Genomic DNA, 19,551 nt, shown 5'->3' with positions numbered 1-19,551 from the left:
GTCGTAAGCAATACAAGGTAAGGGCCCTCCCATTGTGGGGCCAAGGTTGCTTCTTTCCAGGACTTTATCATTACCTAATCTCCTGGTTGCACCTGGTGCAGTTTCAAATCTAGTGGGGGTCTCTGAGCTAACCTTCCCTTATTCTATAGATTTTCTCTATATTTCATTAGGCTGGTAATGTATACATTCATATTTTGATCCCTCAACTTTGGATGATCTTGCGGTTCCTCTATATTGTAGGGCATTCTATACAACATTTCAAATGGAGATATTCCCATATCCGATCTAGGTTGTGTCCGGATATTTAGCAATGCTAATGGTAGGCATTTTACCCATGACAGTTTGGTCTCAATCACGAGTTTGGTTAATTGTTTTTTAATTTCTCCATTCATTCTTTCTACTCTTCCCGAACTTTGGGGGTGCCAGGGGGTGTGATAATCCCATTGTATTCCCATTATTGCCATGGTTTCTTTAATTATTTTGGATGTAAAGTGGGGGCGTCTGTCCGAGTCAATGGTTTCCGTGACCCCATATCTGGGAATAATCTGCTCTAATAGGGTCTTGATCACTGTTTGTGCCGTTGCCTTTGCCGTAGGGAATGCCTCTACATAATGGGTTAGGTGATCCACTATTACTAATAGATATTTATACCTCCCAGTCTTTGGTAACTCAGTAAAGTCTAGTTGGATGTTAGCAAATGGCCGGTATGCTGTAGGTCGTCCCCCCTATTAAGGTTTTTCTTAAATTGGCCCTATTTACCTTTAGGCAGGTAACGCACCCCCTCACTACCTGCTTTGCTAAGTTATCTGCCCCAATACACATATGTTTGGTGGCAAATTGATCTACTAATGCTTGTGCCCCCCAATGTGTTTTGCTATGTATTCTCTTCATAATATCCATAGCTATGGATTTAGGCAGTACAGTTCTATTATCCTCTGGAAGTCGCCATTCCCCTTCTGGGTCTTCTCTCAACCTTATTCCTTTCATCTTTTCTTCTTCCTGCATAGTAAAACTATATATCTTTTGCAAATTCCCTCTGCTAGTCTCACGCTCTTTTCTTTCAGCCTTCGGATCTTTCTGGGGGTAGATTGTGCCATCTGCAAAGCAGCCCTTCTTGCTTCCTGATCTGCTGCATTATTTCCCCTGCTTTTAAAATCCAATCCCTTTTGATGCCCTTTTCAGGTGAACAACAGCAATTTTCCTAGGTCCCCTCAAGGCCTTCAGCAGTTTCCTGATTAGATCCTGGTGAACCAGGTTTTTTTCCCTGGGAGTTTATCAACCCCCGTTCTTCTCATATTTTCCCAAAAGTGTGTATAATCCCATAGGCATATTTTGAGTCAGTATAGATGGTACCTGATTTATCTTTTAACAACTGCAATGCCCGCAGTACAGCATAAAGTTCACAGGCCTGCGCCGACCAAGATCCACTTAGAGGGCCTGATTCGATAACTTCAAGTCCTTCTCCCCCAACTATTGCATAGCCAGAGACCTTTTTTCCATTAATTACTTGCGATGAGCCATCTACAAACAACCTACCCCCCTCTGGGGAGATGGGGTACTGTTTAACCCTTATCGGTGTCTCTGGATCTTTAATGATTACCGAGAAGGGGGGTATATTCAACCTTCCTACACTATCAGGAGTGTACCATACTTCTGAGTTAATTTTTTTCTCATCCTCTACCCTCAAGGGACAGAGTTTTATTTTGATTTCCTTATTTACTACTTCTATATTAATACCCATTTCTATAATTAAGTCTCTCCCTAACAAATTATAATCTGCTTCTGGTACTAGTAGAAAGTTCCCTATTCCCATTTTGGACCTTGATTCCACCAGTACATTCTTAATAACAGGGACTTTAAAGGGCTCCCCCTTCGCCCCTACTACTTGAGCAGTTTCCTTTGATATCTTACATCCCTCTGGTAGTACCTGGACTGTCGATCGCTCAGCTCCAGTATCTACTAAAAACTCAAATTCTTGCTGCTGAGGACCTATTTTTAATTTTATCAAGGGCTCCTGATGTTTCCGTGTCCCCAGCAAATGAAGCCCCTGACTCCTTCAGTCCTCTTTGAAGACTCTCTCATCCCTCAGCTGCTTCCTGCAGTTTTCTCCGAAAGTGTCCTTCATTCCCACAGTAGAAACATACGCCTCCATCCTTTTTCTCTACCCGGAGAACCCCTCCCCCATTTCTCTGGGCCACTTGACTTGTTTTGGGAGGGGCATCAATTCTCCTAGTCTCCCTTACTGCTGCCACCATCATTCTTACTTGTCTCTTGTGACTCTCTTCATCTTTTCTCACACATACCTTCTGTGCTTCCCTCAATAGCTCATCCAGGTCTCTATCTTGCCAATTATCTAATTTTTCTAACTTCTTTCTGATATCTTCCCACGATTTAGCCACAAATTGTGTTTTTAGTAGTGCTTGCTCTAACGGTGTCTCAGGATCTAAGCCCGAGTACATTTGCAGGTTTTTTTGTTTTTTTTTTTTTCAAGCGTTCTAGCTAATCTGTAGGTGTCTCCTCCTTTTTCTGTCTCTCATTAAATGCTTTGTTGATGTTCTGCCCCCTAGGCACCGCTTCCCGGATCCCCTGTACTATTATCCCCTTCAGATCCTGCATATTGATTCTGTGATCCTGCTGCTGATGATTCCAATTGGGATCCTGCAAAGGCCACTTGGTGTCTGCTAAAGGTCCTTGTGCATGTTGTGAATCTCATATCTGCATCCTCGCTCGTCTAATCATATTTCTTTCCTCGACCATGAAGAGAATATTTAATATGGCTTGCAACTCGCCCCAAGTATAAATACTGGGTCCCAAAAATTGGTCCAGTCTCTCGGCCACCCCCAAAGGATCTTCCAGAAGGCTCCCCATCTCCCTCTTAAATTCTCGAACATCCCCAGAACTCAAAGGTACTGAAACAAACCCTATCGCTGGGTGAGGTCCCTGGCCCCCCCTCACAGGCATTTCTCTTAGGGGATATAGGTTATGCTGTCTAGCCCGACCTCGGGTTATGGGTCCCTGCACTTCCTCGGGGGGCTCGGGATTACTCCCTGCTTCATGAGGCTCTATTGGAGGTGCATCCGGAATCTGGGGGTTCTGAGGGGGTATGTAAGGAGGTGGGATTAGTAAGGCTTCTTCCTCTTTACTCCTATCTTTCTTTCGTCCTCCCTCTTTGAGGGGAAACAGGAGCACTTCACCCCCAGGTCTTGTAACCCATACATTAGCATATTCACTTTCTTCCTGACTAACAGGAATTTTAGTGTTTACCCACAAGTTGAGTTTTTGCCTCACCCAATCTTCTGATGATCCAAAAATAGGCTAAAAAATATTCCAGAAAATCTCCTTTCCACCCCATACTACCACACAATAATGGATCATTTTAGCTTTATCTTTACCCCCTGTGTTAGGGTAATGTTTCCAATTGTCTAATATGAACCCCAGTGGGCTATCTGTTTTATGGGAGTAGAGGGCCTGCTCTTCCCCGTCCCATCTTCTGGAGTGCCCTCACACAAGCGTGGTGCGGAAATCACTCGCTTCCCCTTGTTCGTGGCTCACGCCCTCTCGGGCAATGAGAACCGCACTACTGAGGGTCCACAATCGCTTGGAAAATCCGAGCTGCCGGTTCTCCTCTCACTCACACACACACTCGCAGCACTCCAGGATACCCGACCCAGACCGAATGGAATCTTCCACACAGATACTCACGCGTCTTGCGTCTTCATCCGGACCTTTGTGCACAAAGTTTATAGGGTCTGCCGGCTTCCTTTGCCTAATGCTTTGAATTTAGGTTCGTCGGTCCAACCGAGACAGGAATCGGGTCTACCAGGGCCGCCGACTGATCGGCGGGGCGCCCCCCAGGCAGAACCAAAAGTCCTATCTTGCAGGTGGATCCGAGTCACGGCACCAAATTGTAATAGACTATGAACACGAAGAAAAGTTCCAATAGGAATTTATTACATTACAGCAGGCAAAGCAAAGGCAAATACAGCGCTGGACGGCAGGGGAGTCTCGCTCCACCAACTGCCGTGAATTGGCAGGTTTTTCAGTCTTGCTTTTATCTTGCTTCTTTCCTCCGATGATGTATGTGTGACGTGTTGCTAGGAGGGTCTCTTTCTGTCCCTCAGTGGTCGCAGAGATGAAGGCTGTAGTTGTAAGCTGGAATTCCTGAGACTTAAAGCTGATTAAGCAAGTAGAGAAGGAATGGGCAAGGGTCTGTTTGCCTATAAGCTTAGATAGTGACATAGTAACTTCTTGTTATCTTGAGTTATTTGATCTCTAGTGAACAAAAAATAGTTAATGTTTATCACACTTATGATCCTTTTCTTGCGTGGATTCTTCGTGCACGTAGAGTTTTACGAGTCGTATCTTCGCCACGGCAGCCCTGTATTTTGGACTTCCCCGAATTCCCTGAGAGCTCTGATCTCGCCTGCCCTCCTTTTAAGTGTGGCGCTTTTTTTTGCTTAAGTTCGCCGTGTGGTTTGATCGGCTCCACAAGGTCTCCTGGCTCTACCAGGCTGCTGAAATCAGCGGGGCGCCTCCTGGCCAGAGACAGGGTTCCAAGGGTCCTGAAATCAGACCATCACGTCAGGGTCACCAGATTGTAATAAATCGACAGGCCAAATTCGGTAAATCAAAATTTAGAATTTTATTTTGAGACTTAAATTCAGTCTCTAATAGCCACAATTAAAAGGGACAGCGTCGAACCCCGGGGTTTCGGCACTGAGTGAACGTGGTAACGGACTCTGTCACTTCGCCACCCCCTCTGTTCACAAATTGTGCCCAGCACTGCCGGTTTTTATACAGTCTTTCGCTGAGAGTGGACAGCGACCGTAGAACTCTTGCTTCATGGTGGCTTCATTAGGTATTCATGTTCAGGTCTGGGGTCAGTTGAATAGATTCTCAGAGTGGAACAATGCTATGATTGCCGGGTCCGAGAAGGTTTGGAAATGTTAAATCGGGCCGGAACAGATAAGATACCAATCTTCTTCAAATCGTTCGATCGTTAGCATGCCCATCTCCGGGGAAGGTACGACCACTCTCTTCATTTTCCATTCTTCTAGTTTTTTTTGGTTGTCTCGAAGCTGTTCCCAGCAGAAATTCTTTCCTTCCCCAATCCCCGTGCAGTTTTAGTCTTAGTTAACCCTAAACACACTTTAGGTTTACAGATCTTAAATCAGACCGAACGCAGATCAATTTTATATTGTATATCACTACATTTCACTGTGAATTAATTACATATCACATTTCCTAACACGAATTAACTTTAGGTCATATATCACACAAACCCTTTGAAAACACACTGAATCAACATTATGGAATATATAAAAAGAGAATCTAAACAGTTTATCAGTAAAATATGAGCTAAATTTGATGAGACTGTTCTCTAGACTGCAAGTATCTGTTTCTATGAAAGTTGTGGGGAACATGAAAGCTGTCATTAGCATGGCAGATTTGCTTCATTCAGATGTAAAGCCAGATCTGCTTGGACTTTTTTGATGAAGCTTATGCACTGTGGAATGATAAGAGGTGGTTAATGAAACATTTTAGCATCACTGTAAGCCCAAACTCAGAGTTCCTTGCTCCAAAAAGAAAATTAGAGCCTCTAATTTCAATGGGAAAATAAGTGATAAAATTTAACAATATTATGTTTAATGATCCAACAGTATCCAAACATTTTTCCACATTGTGACTGCTTTACCAGGTGAAGGTGACCACTCAAGGACAAGTTGGAAGTTAATCAGGAAAATATTTTTCTAACCTTATAATAAGGATGATATATCACAAGACTTGACTGGGTCTGATACATCTTATTCTGTGCTTTTCAAGCTGGTGTATGTAAAAAACCCCCACTCTGAAAACTGCTTTTCCTCATCCTTTTTTTCTGGCAGAGATCTTAAATCAGATGGGATTCAGGGTCTATTGCAGTTTATGGTAACATTTTTGATGGGGGTTAGTTTTGTTCCTTTTTTTTTTTTTTTAATAGAATTTTTCCCCATAAGTTGCTAAGAGACTAAGTACTGGTGCTTAGATGGCGCTTGACCAACACAAAGGAGGTGGCCAGAAGGGGAAGATCACACGAGTTTTGGGGCAGGAAGAGGACAGAGCTGGGCGAGGCTTGGCTCTTGCTCTCAGCATCGGAGAGAGGATGACCAAGCTGCTGCTTGCTGCGGGAGAAGTCCACTGTCCCCAGAAAGTCCAGTCCTGTGAAATCTACCATCATCAGCTCGTGTGCCCAGGAATTCTGAGCTCCTTCGCCTGCCCTGCTGGAGCTGGGCCAGCCCTGTCTGGCTGTTGTGGCTTCTTCAGCACTGCTCTTTTTGGCTACGCTGTAGCCCTACCCCCACCTGCCTGCCGGGACAGCCCCCTGCCTGCCAGGGACATCCTGCCACTCCAGCCACCAGCCTGGGAGTTTCCACCGTTTCAGCTTGGTGCTCTCAGAGTCCCAAGGGATCAGACTGCCCCGGGCTTTGTGAAACAAAGCCCCTCGAGGTTCCTGGTTCTGTTTATTATTAATGCTGTAGTTGTTGTTGTTTGTTTGCCTTGTTATACTTACTAGTAAAGAACTGTTATTCCTTCCCCCATACCTCTGCCTGAAAAGCCTCTTTAATCTTCTAAATTATAATAATTTGGAGGGAGTGGATTTGAATTCTCCACTCCTAGAGAGGCCCTACCCCTCCCTAGTAGATACCCATCTTTGAAACTCTGACAATTTTAAATCCCATAAACAAAAAACTTCAGAAAAATCACTAGGAGAGAATCTCAGTAAATTAAAATATTGATGATGTGTGGAAAAAACACCCTCTTTTGAATTTTATTGCCATGGTGGTGATGTTTGTGCAGCTTCCATTTGCCCATGTGCAGAATATAGGGCAAGAAAACTCTGAATGTGGAACCCATGAGATGCTTTGGGGTATTTGTCTGGAAGGAGTTTCACGAAGGGAATTCTTTGGCAGGGTGCAGAAGAGAAGGCTTAGGGATGGCTGGGATTGGGGATGCCAGTGAGGTGAGATGTATCTGCATCCAGGGATCACAGAATCCCAGGATGGTTTGGTTGGAAGGGACCTTAAAGATTATCTGCTTCCAGTTCCACTTCCACTGTCCCAGGCTGCTCCAAACCCCATCCAGCCTGGCCTTGGATACTTACAGGGATCCAGGGACAGCCACAGCTTCTCTAGAATCTGTGCTAGGGCCTCAGCACCCTCACAGGGAGGTATTTCTCTCTAATTTAATCTAAACCTCCCCTCTTTTACTTTAAAACCATTCCCCTGTCCTATCACTCTCTTCCCATGTAAATTGATCATTCTCCATTGCAAAACAGCACCAGTTTCCAAGGAATAAAGTGATTTTCCAGCCCCTTTTCCAATTAACCAGCTCAGTACTCACTTATGCTTGGCTTCAACCAAGTGCTGTGGTCATGTGCAGGGAGTTTCTTTCCCTTTATCCCAGGATCTCTTGTTTTACACAACACGACTAATTACAACCTCAGTGTTGCTGCTGATGTATTGTAACTGAGGTTAATTACATTAATAATAACTCCTGGCATTAACCTGAGCACCTCAGTAAGTAAATTTGCCCTTGCTTTGAGAAATCAGGTTCCTAATGACTATAAAAGTGACTGGAAATTGTTCTTGTTGCCAGACAAGACTGAAGAAAAGAACAAGATAAAATCCTTCTAGGGGAGTGCAGGGTTAAAGTACTGGGTTGCAAACTGGTAGCAAATTAGTAAATAAAAAATACTACTACTACTACTAATGTTTATTTAGGCTTACCTGCAAATTAATTATATTTTTGAAAGCAGAATTCCTGGGGTTTTTTCCTAGTACATTTTTCTCACTTGTCAGAGTTGAAGGTATTATTTCAGCACAGAATTCTTTAATATTTATCATAAAACATTAATGGTAAGACTCTGAGCTCCTAAAGCCTCCCCAGATTCTCCAGGAATCACTTCAGAGAAATGAAATTTTGAGGGACGCCTCTTCAACACAAAAGAGAGATTTACTGACATTACCTTCTCCTTTCAGTTTCAAACCTCAGTATATTCCAATAACATTTGAAAAACCTAAAAACATGTAGCAATAAAGGAAAGATTTCTTAGCTTATTTAGGGATATGTCCATCTTCTGACTTTCGAAGTGTTTGAAGAGGGTCACTGCTAAAAGGGGATTGAATTTCAACATTCCCTTCTCTACTCCCTTTTTTACATCACAGCATCAGCCTCAGAAAGGTCAAAGTCTTGCAATATCAACCAAATGCCATAATAAAAACTACTGCTTAGACAACAATTATGATAATTTTAAGTTTGCTAGGGGATCATTTGGGCTGGTCTACCATAATCTGACATATAAAAAGTTGGACTTGATGATCTTGGAAAGTCTTTTCCAACCTTAATTCTGTGATTCTATGAATGAGTCAGGTGACATGGCCGCAAAAACATTTGAACAAAATCCTCTCCTTCCAATCTACCTCCACCCAAGGTTGTCCCACTTCCAGAATTAACAGTAGCTCTCTGTAAAAGCTGGTTTTTAGGATAGACTTGTACTGAGTTGTCATAAAGGCTCTGAAGGATGCATAGCTATAGTTTTAAAGGAAAAAGCATGGAATTCTAATGAATATTTAATGGTGAAATCATTAGCATGTAAAATTGGCAGTGCTGTGGAGGGCAATTTCTTTCCTTTTCAGTTCAAATATTGTGTCCTCTAAATGCCTGCAGGAAAAATGTGGATATTTCTGAATACACCCAAAAACATACCTGTTATGGGTGTGGAATTATATACCATGTACACGATGCCAGGAGCTATGTGGTTGTGCCAGACCTATGGGACTGATTCCAAGACCTTCACACTGTCAATTCAGTTCCCAACTTCAGTCTTGCTTTAGCCAACCTTTAAAATATTCCTTCAACTTCAAACATCTGGTTAGTCCCATTCTTTGTCATGAGGCCAGGAAGGTGCTTGGAATTACATATGCTCCTGATCAGCTTAATGGGAGCTGAAATTTCAGCAGAAGTCTGTGAAATAGAGCTCTGCCATATTCCCAAGCCATTTGGCAGCTCACAGGTCAGTTGAAATTACTAAAATATTCCAGAATGTGGAATCTGAAGGCTAGGGAAAGGGAATGTATGACAACGTACATATGGAGTCACCACTGGTTAAGAAACAACAGTGGGACTTTTCAGTAATGTTGTTACTTAGTATGTTTTTACTTTATTTTTTATTCCTGAGCTTTGGCTGAAAGAATATGTTTGAGCCATCTGGCTGCAGAAACACTCGGGGGTGTTTCAGAAGCAGGTTCTGGGTGCTGGAAGATTCCCAAAGGCACTTCTTCCATTTGGCTGGTGCCTCACAGAGCCCGTTCAGACCCCACCTGGCCACCACCTGAGTGTCTCATCTCCTTGCTAAATGTGATGCTATGAAGTCAAGATATCATTTTAAACTGAGAAATTCTCAAAGCTGAGCTTTATCCCATGTGTTCTGTAGGTGCTTCTTTATAGGCTTTCTTGAGGTCTTTTTTCCACAATACTGGAAGGGGTTTTCTCACCAGATCTGCAAACCACGACTTGCAGCATTATTGATACATTAATGTAAAACATGGCTTATGACTTAGAAGGGAAATATTTTCCTCAGAAACATCTTGGAAACAGCTTGACAATTATCAGATATCCAGTCCTTAAACCACAAGTGATATTAAAGGCTACATGTGTTTAGATGATCCATAGAGACCAAAGTTCATCCGAGGCATATGGCTGAATAAACAGGGAGCAGGTTTTCACAAAAAACTTCCTGGTCTTTTAGTATTTTTAAGTATTCAAGTCACTGAAGATCAAGGGAGATATCTAGGCAGGACAGAAAGAACAAATTTGCTCATTTAGCTAATTTTAGCTCTTCACGGTGAAATTTATTTGGAGTTCCATTAGAACCACCAAGTATTTCGTGTTATTAACCTTTGAGTAGTTTTAAATTGGGTCTATATGGTTTGCTGCATTTACTTTGAGTCATGGGTTATACAATAACGTGATGGCTTCTCAGCAGAATTAAAACCCGAGTACATTAAAATTCAATTAAAAGCCCGTGACAAGTGCAGTGGTTGACTCAGACCATTAACTGGGGTTGTGTCTCTAAAATGAACAGCTCTGTCACTACACTGAGGGAGGAAGTTTGGTATAACCAAGTGAAATGTCCTCTCTGGTATTCCAGAAAGTTCTAACAATTTGTCTCTAATTCCTCTTTCTCCCTGTTTAGCCAACTGATATCACAATGACTGAGGACTTGGACCACAGATTCAGTTATCTCACCTGGGATCAGATTAAAATCCTGGATCGGGTTTTAACTGAGGCTATACCTATTCATGGGAGAGGAAATTTTCCAACCCTGGAAGTAAAGCCAAAGGATATAATCTATATGGTAAAGGAGCAGCTCATTGAGAAGCAGATCCATATCAGGGACATCCGCCTGAATGGTTCCACTGCCAGTCATATCCTGGTGAAGCACAATGGCACCAGTTACAAGGACCTGGACATAATTTTTGGAGTGGAACTTCCCAGTGAGCTTGAGTTCCAGGTCGTTAAGGAAGCAGTTCTCAATTGCCTGTTGGACTTCTTGCCAAAATGTGCTAACAAGCAAAAAATCACGGCTCAGACCATGAAAGATGCCTATGTGCAGAAGATGGTCAAAGTCTCCACTGACCACGACCGCTGGAGCCTCATCTCACTGTCTAACAACAGCGGCAAGAACGTGGAGCTGAAGTTTGTCAGCTTGCTCCGGCGGCAGTTTGAGTTCAGCGTGGACTCCTTCCAGATCATCCTGGACTCCATCCTGGCTGTCTACAGAGCTTCAGACTGGCCCCTGACCCAGGACTGTCACCCCACCATCATTGCTGAGAGCGTGTACGGGGACTTCAACCAAGCCATGGACCACCTGAAATACAAACTGATCTCCACTCGGAACCCAGAGGAGATCAGGGGAGGCGGCCTCCTGAAGTACAGCAACCTCCTGGTCCGTGACTTTAAGCCGGCAGATGAGGCTGAAATTAAATTTCTGGAACGTTACATGTGCTCCAGGTTCTTCATTGATTTTCCCAACGTTGCTGAGCAGCAGAGGAAAATCGAGTCCTACCTGCGCAACCACTTCATCGGGGAGGAGAAGAGCAAGTACAACTACTTGATGACCCTGCGTGGGGTGGTGAACAAGAGCACAGTCTGCCTCATGGGGCACAAGCGAAGGCAAACCCTCAATATGATCACAATTCTGGCTTTAAAAGTGCTTGGAGAACAAAACATCATCCTGAACGTGGCCAATGTCACATGCTACTACCAGCCTGCTCCCTATATCAGTGACAGAAACTTTAGCAACTACTACATTGCTCATGGACAACCCCCCATGTTCTACCAGCCGTACCCTTTCCACATACAGCTACAAAGCAGGATGGTGTAGGAACGCTCCGACCTCCAAGCACTCACCACTCCTCTCTTTCCAGTTCTCTCCTTAATAAAGCCCTCACTAAAGCAAGTTTTATCAGCACTTTTGAGTTAAGGACATATTCTTGTGCAAGTTGCCAAAGTTGTTTGGTTGATCAATATCTAACTCACTATTAAGCAGGTGAAATAAGCAAAGCGTCTGTCATTCATGAGGTGTTTATACCTTGATGTGTGTTTGGGCTGTATTTTTTTGCAATGAAAAGAGAAGGATATAAATTATTCTAATTTTATAAAAATGAAATGCTCTGAGTTCTGGGTTCTAAAAAAAAAAATCTTAAGCAAAATTTAAATGGTGTCAATGAAAACTGAAGCAAATAAAATACCTCTCTGTAGAAATGCCTGATGTTAGAAGAGACAGTGCTCTGGCTATGTCAAAGTCAATCATCCCTTGGTTTAATCTATGCAGTTCCAGCAACATTTATTTGCAGCAGCTTTGAAAACACACATTGATGGGTCATCTCTTGGTGGTGTGAGCTCTGCTGATTGTTCCTCAGGTCAGTCAGAGACTCAGGGTGACTCCTCTCCCCAGAGTACTGGTTTGTACTGGTGAGCAGGAAATGTTCCAAACAAGAGCAGACTGAGCATTTTGTGCATCCAAAATTTCCACTGATCCCAGTGAAAGATTTGGCTGCTCAAGTCAGGCAGCGTCAGAGCCCAAGATCTGCCTCACAGATAACAAAAGCTGTAAGAGGTACAACTATTCTGATTAAATTGGTCATGAAAATCAAGGCAAGAGAATGAAAAAGGAGATGAAAATTGAGCAGAATGGGCTCACTTTCTATTGCTACTTTGTTATTGATCAAAGCTGCTTTAATGCACAACAGAGTCAGGAAAAAACTCCAAAAGCCCAGGACTGTGCTATTTTTAAGTGAATTAAGATAAATCCTTGGCAGTGGCATTTGAAAAACTATTTTAAACTGGTAAAATCCTGTCTGTGTTTAGATACCTGCACACATCCACCAGTAGCAAATGAGGATTTACTATCAGGAAGCAAAACATGAGTTACACATTTGTGTGTGTGTGTGTTTACCAAAGATAAATTTTAAACATGTCACATAAGTGCCTCCCTGTGCCAGTTGCTCCATGAAATGTTGGAAACTGTGCCAGAGAGCTCCTGAATTATGGAAAGGGAAACATGCCCTGGGGTTGCAGAGTCTTTATAACAGCGATGGGTGGAGGGTTTGCTCCAGGATGAGCAGATTTGGGACAAATGGATCTAAGGTGGTGTCACCAAAACCAAACATGGGAAAAAGAATATGGAACAAGAAGGACTAGAAGGGAAAAGGAGGTTTGGAAGGAGTGTGGGTATAAAATGGGAACAGCCAACTGGAAATGCAAGCTGTAGAGTTTCTTACATCGACTTTGTGTGTCGCTGTGTCATCCCTGTCACTGTTCAGCCTCAACTCCTCCTGCTCCGGAGCAGTGGCTGCATTGCATCCATTGACAACAGGTGTCAGGCCTTGGGAATTTCTTCTACTTGGACACAAGAGTTTGATTTATTTTATGGAGAAATGTGGTCCATAAATGTGCTGTTCTGTTTTAAATCAAACATTTCTAAATTTTCTAAGGTCTATGAACTCCAATTATCAGTGAAATGTAGCTTCCCTTTTCCCCATTATATTTCTGTACACTTGAACAAAGAATTGTTCAAAGATCATCATCACTAAAGTCAACTTTTTTCTGTAAAATACAGTGCAAAAAATTGGTATTTCTGCAACATAAGAAGGGTTTGCTGATGAAGCTGATTCATTTTGTGATGTCTTTCATGAATAGAGTACTGTTACTTTTGCTGATTTTTCAGGTATGTCCAATTTGGTGTCTGAAAGCGCACTTTATTCCACTTCCACTAAGATCTTTCCATTGGTTAAACTGTATTTCATAAAACCGTCAATTGTAATTGCTCTGTGATCAGCTATGGTAACACCACATTTGAATGAAAGCACTTCTAGGGAATTCCTCCTGTCAGGAGAAAAATGGAGTGAGACATGATGGATTCCTTTTATTTCTGTTTTAATGGAACTGTTGGGGTGACAAAGGGAGCCTTTCCATTTAGTTTGGTGTTTGCCATGTTAAATAGCACTGTGAAATTCTGTAAGAGACTTACATGGGTCATGTCCCTGCTACTGCTTGGGATCTGCAGGGATGAGAAGCTGAGAGCTGGACTGGGGAACCTGTAGGAATCAGGCATCTAAATGCCTTGAATTTCAGGAGGAATGGTGCTCCTAATCTCTTTAGATTTGTTGGAAAGTCTCAGTCCATCTGCATTGACCTGCGACCTTAATATAGTGTTGCCACATTGATTTATTACTCCTCCACTCCTGGTTTCCGTGGTTGCTGGGTGGAAAAATGGGTTGATCTTCCCAAGAACCAGGGAACAGGTCAGGCAGGAAGGAGCATTTTCAGCATGTCTTGCATGGCCAGTGATCCAATACCCAGAAAAATTCTTCACTAAGGTGTTCTCTAACCAACAAGTAGAAACATGCATTGGGTAAAGGATTAAAATACCTTTTAAATTAAATATTGTGGAAGTATCAGGAGTGGTGAACTCGCTGTGGATTTGTATAAACCAGCCTGTGCACTTGTACAGAACTTTATTTAAATATATATTGAATTCTGTCACCTCTCTCTTGATCCAGGTTAGGTAAGGAAGGGCTCAGGCAAAGTCCATGGAGCTAGTGGGAAGAATTCACCTGGCTGCAATGGGCTTTGTGCCCCAGAAAGAGGAAAGACTTAGGGGAGCACCTACAGGCAAAGGTACAAAGACATCAATATGCAAAAATCTCTCAGGTATAAATAAACCCTTTAAATTTATGGAAAAGGTCTTATATTTCTAACCTAGAGGTAGTTCAGTTCTGAAGGTTGAGGTTGTGATTTTGTGTATGTAAGCATATATATATATATATGTAATTTATTTAGCCTTACATATATAAAATCGCATGTATCTACACCTACAGGGGCAATTAACAAAACCTAATGGTTTAAAGTATTTCCTTACAGATGTTCTATTGATACCTGGCAGCAGTAATTGACCTGGAGGGTTTTTTTTTTTTGTTCAAGGTCATAATGACTCTGTAAAGTAATATTGAAAAGGGGATGATGTATTGACTGCTGCTTGCAAAACACTGATATCAGTGTGTAGGATGAAATATTGGAACCTCTTCTCCAGGTGTTACTGATTTTATCACGTGCAGATCTAAATACACAAAGAATTGAGAGTTTTCTCAGTGCCACTCTCCTGAGCTTCATGTTTGCATTATAATTATATCTCATTGTTACAATCTGTTCAATGATTATAATGACTGGAAATTGTAATGCTGATTTTATTTAATCACAAAACTTCTTAGGGTTTACAGCTTAAAGTAATCTAATGTTGTCAGGACCTAAGTGTTACAGTTTCAAGTGCTTTCCTAAAAAATGTCCTCTGAATTTTGTGTTTTGTTGTAAAAAGTCTATTTGAAGCAAATGCTTTATGGTAGTTCCTTTAAAATGTATTTTTTGAGCTTTATACTCGACATGTTACAGAGGTTTTTGCAATGGATAAAGAAATGCAAATTGTCCTCAGTGGAGGTGTTGCCTCACCATGTATTACCCGAAGCCTGAGGATCTGTGAGGGTATATGGGTGGTGTTAGAGGAGTTACAGTGATAAATTGGGAATGAATTTAGAGTTTACAGGTGTGGATTCAAGGTGAGCTGCAGAAGTACCTGGAGAAAGGAGGGCAGCGAGCTAAGTTTTGGTTTGATCCTTTTTCTATTAAATAATCATGTGGAAGGGCATTCAGGACAAAACTGTTGCAGATGAAATATTCCTCTTAATGTGCCATCTGAAGCTCTGGAAAAAATATTGTAATGCTAAAAATGTGTAAGAATCACACCAATTTGTAGGTCATTAGTCCATGGTGTTGACTGGTGCCTTTAGGTATTTGGGGGATGATCATTAAAAGAACATTTTATTTAACATGTGGTTTCCTGTAATCCCTTGATTGCTCCAGCTGGAGCAGGCAGGTTTCTCCAGGAAGCCAGAGTGGAGTGTGGTAACTGCAAGAGAGATGAAAATTTGGTTACAGTTCCTCAGGTGCATAAAGCACAGGCTCAGATTCAGCCTGGCAGACCCATAGGGAAGGTTCCAGAGGGGTTTCTGTGGATCTCCCATCCCTTGGAATGGCTCTGTGCTCCTTGTCACCAGGCTTGTGTCAGATACTCACATTTGAAGTGCCTACATCTCTATATAATGAAAACCTCACTGTCTGCTGGGTCAATAAAATGAATACTTCAATGACAAAGGATTGGACTTTACATATGTACATCCCCATAAATCTGATTCCATATTTATCCAGGATTTCTGATGATGTTGGGCCAAGGTTGGAGAAACTCCCACAAACTTGTGGGTTTTAGTTGGGCAACATAACCACACTCATCACAGTTACATTTCTGGTTGTTTACCTGGATTTTCTGGGTTTTGCAGAGTGGTTTGGGATTTTTTAGGGGTTTTGTTTGTTTGTTTGTTTGCTTGTTTCATGGGCTGAGTTTTGCACTGCTGCTCATTAATTCAGAGTTTTTAAAGAGGACAAGACAATATTGCTCTTTCTCTGGGGGAGGTGTCATAGGTGTTAAATCCTATGGACTCTCAGTCTTACAGAGGAGGGGCAGGAACATTCCAGAGCTTTTGACCCCACGTGAGAGCTTAGAAATTCCCAATTGGCTCAAAATGATCCTCAGTGTTTTCCCCGGCTCTGCTCAGCTCTTCCTTGGGCACCAGAGCCATCCCAGGCTCTGGGTGTGGGAGGGAAGTGAAACCCCTGCACTCCAGGGAAACCTTTTTTCCTCAATTTTATCCAACATTGCTCAAAACAGGGTTTTTTCACCTCTTTTTCATTGTGCAATGGGTAAATTTTTGTAAAAGCCCTCCCATTACTTTAACCAGCAAATCATTTCATTTCCTGACTGGCTTTTTAAACACAGTTGAATATCTAAGGGTTTGCCTCAATAAAATGGGAAGTGGGGAAGTGAGAAATACTTTATGCAATGAATGAATTTCTTAACTCTTATTGCAGGAAAAGAAAGTGTCACAAGTGTTTCCATCCAAGGTGTGATCCAGGTGTTGGAGAGGATGAAACAGGAAAACCTTACAAATATGATTGCTTGGCAAAAGATTCTAAAGGTATGAAACCTACAAGTGAAATAGAAATGAAAGTGAGCTTTGAGATGTAGGATGCCAAGCCAGAAGACAGTGATTGAGTTAGCTGAAGGCAAGAGCCTTGTTGATTGAGCAATACCCCTAAGAAACAAAAGGATGCCAAGGGTCCAAGGGGGAGGGGCCCTGCCAAGGTGGCAGGGAAAAGGAGTCTAGAAACTAGCTTTTAGGGTTTGGAATGTGGTGCGGTATGGTAATGTAATAGTTCCTATAGGCTATATGTAAATTCTGTAGCATTTGTGTCTTGTACTGGTTGGTTAGTGTAAACTAGAATATTCAACACAGAAGGAGATATAATGTATTGTGTGTCTGGTTCCGTCCCGCACCGGGCGGGAGCTGACCTCCGGCTAGCTCAGGTCAACACAGCCACAGAAGGGCCCAATTCGTTTCGGCTTCTCGGCTTAGCAGCTGGACCCAATAGTGTCATGACAGCCAACAGCAGCAGAAGAGAAAAGGCTGGCTCTCAGCTTAGCAGGTTAAAAGATGTTTATTAGCTCAAGAGCTGAGGAGCACAGAGAAAGCTCCAGGTGAGAGCTGAGCGGCTGAGAGAGTTTTTTCCTCCCTCCTACCCCTTATAAGCGGGGGAGGGGTTCCAGGGAGGATACAACAAGACAACAAATCAGGTGATTCAGGGGGTAACAAGGTGTGCCCACCCCCAAGCCTTGGACCACTAAAATCCAAAGCTAAAGGAATTCCCCCCAGGGGACCTATCACCCGAAGCCCTCTCCCTGAGATTTCGCAACCTGGGAGGGCTCCTCAAAGTGATAGACAAGCTGCCCCAGAGAGGGGGGTTGGGGCAGAGGGGATGTTACAAGTCAGGTGAGGAGTGGGAGGACTGACACAAAACACCTTATTATACAGACAACACAAAAGGGATATAGAATTGGGGATACAGTGAAATGAACCATAACATAAACTTCTTATAAAAACCTAATAAAACAGTTCTGCACCACCACATCTCTCCCTTTTTTGTTTTAATAACAGGAGGAGGGCTGCAACAGAGGAGGATGATATTCGAAGTCCGGGTAACTCTCGGCGAGCCACTCTGGCTGAGGTTCTTCTTCTGGGTGTCTCCTGTCTTCTGGGTCTTCCTCCAGTTCTACGTCTTCCTCCCATCCAGGCTCAGATGATAAACCAACTTGGTTCACAGAGGGGGCATGTGTGGTGCTAGAAATTAATCTACTTAACATTTTTTTTATGATACCAAAACCAATTAAAATTAACAGAATAACAAACAAAAATAACAAAACTGATTTCAAAATTGAACCTCCCAGCCCGAAATTCCCCAGTCCCCAAACAATCCATTCAGCCAGTCACCAGTCTCTCTCTTTTGATGTCATTCACCATGTCTTGGATGTTCTGGATGGCTTTGTGGCCTGCCCCATTGCCCTGGTGGCTTTGGGCTGGGGCACCAACCATCCGGAGACAGGTGCAGCAAGACTGGCAAGCAGGAGGATGCCGAGGAGCAGGTGGAACTTCCTCAGCCCTGGGACTGGCGCTGGACAGGTTCTGACAGGACTAAAAGAACTAAAACAAACAATTAGCATTCGAGCAGGGGTCATTCAGGAAAGCAAAACCGTCCTGGGAAAAATCTTCCCTACTTTTCCTCCTAAATGCTGCCTGAGCAACCTGTGGCAGTTTCTTTTTCTCTCCTGAGACTTTCGGGACATAGGGCCTCACCCATTTTGATGGTAACCATCTCGGCCCCGTGGGGGTGGACACGCAAGCGTACCCACGACCCCACTTGACTAAATCATGAGGTCCCTCTGTCCTTCCAGTTTCAGGGTCCCGGACCATGACTGGTGGCCTCTCTTTGATGTTTAGTTGAGGGTTTGCCCCGAAATGATGAATGATCGGTGGGTTTAAAAACTCAAAGGTGCTGTTTAAAAAATTCAGTGTGAATAGAGCCCTGGCCAATCGGGTCTGTGGTGTTTCTGTTTTCAACACCGGTTGTTGTTGGTTGAGGACCCTTTTGATTTCCCTGTGGGTCCTCTCCACTACAGCTTGGCCTGTCGGGGAATGAGGGATGCCGGTTTTATGTCCCACTCCCCATTGTTGCAGGAAGCTGCAGAATTCCATGGAACAGTACGCTGGGCCATTGTCAGTTTTTAATTCTTTTGGGATGCCCATGAAGGAGAAAGCCTGGATGAGGTGTTTAATTTCATCCGAGGTCTTCTCCTCTGCGTGGGCGGAAGCGAAAACTGCACCGGAAAAAGTGTCCACCGACACGTGCACATATTTAGATCGGCCGAATTGGGGGATATGTGTCACGTCAGTCTGCCACAGCTCACAGCTGTTCAGACCTCTGGGGTTCACTCCCGTACTTAAGGTGGGGAGTGCATGCTGATTATATGAGGGACACGTAGCCACAATTGCCTTAGCCTGTTCCCGAGTGATGTGAAACCGGCGAACAAGGCCAGGCGCGTTCTGATGGTGAAGCTGATGGCTGAGCTTTGCCTGCTCAAAAATGCTTGGCAACGGGGCCATCACTGCAGGAGCAGCAAGAGCATCAGCCCTTCTGTTCCCCTCAGCTATGAAACCCGGCAAATCGGTGTGTGATCTCGTATGCATCACAAAGAATGGCTGCTCTCTGTGGGAGACAAGCTTAACAAGCTTAGAAAGCAGCTCAAACAGTGCGGTGTTAGACACTTCCTGCAGTATTGCCTGATCTGCCCTCGATACCATCCCCGCTACATAAGCGGAGTCCGTTACTAAATTGTAGGGTTTGGGGAACCTTTTGAAAGCCCTGACGACAGCGGCCAACTCAGCAACCTGAGGTGATCCCTCCACCTCGGCAACATCTGCCTCCCACTGCTGAGTCTGAGGGTCCTTCCAAGTCATAACTGACTTGTGGGGCCTTCCGGACGCGTCCGTGAAAACTGTCAGGGCC

At 43.4% G+C, this 19,551-nt stretch overlaps 1 protein-coding gene across 1 annotated transcript in view; it reads left to right on the top strand.

Annotated features, from left to right (window-relative positions):
• Positions 1-15,395, top strand: part of LOC120764856 (terminal nucleotidyltransferase 5C-like) — a 33,306-nt gene extending 17,911 nt beyond the window's left edge. The window contains exon 3 of the mRNA XM_058423962.1: positions 10,235-15,395. Within this exon, the coding sequence (XP_058279945.1) occupies positions 10,235-11,425 (1,191 nt within the window). The 3' untranslated portion in view covers positions 11,426-15,395. The remainder of the gene's footprint in view (positions 1-10,234) is intronic.
• The last annotated feature ends 4,156 nt before the right edge of the window (positions 15,396-19,551 follow it).

Source organism: Hirundo rustica, chromosome W (assembly GCF_015227805.2).
Source record: "Hirundo rustica isolate bHirRus1 chromosome W, bHirRus1.pri.v3, whole genome shotgun sequence".
In the NCBI taxonomy this organism is placed as follows: Eukaryota; Metazoa; Chordata; class Aves; order Passeriformes; family Hirundinidae; genus Hirundo; species Hirundo rustica.
The sequence above is the reverse complement of the archived record's forward strand: the minus strand, read 5'-3'. Positions and strand labels throughout refer to the sequence as shown.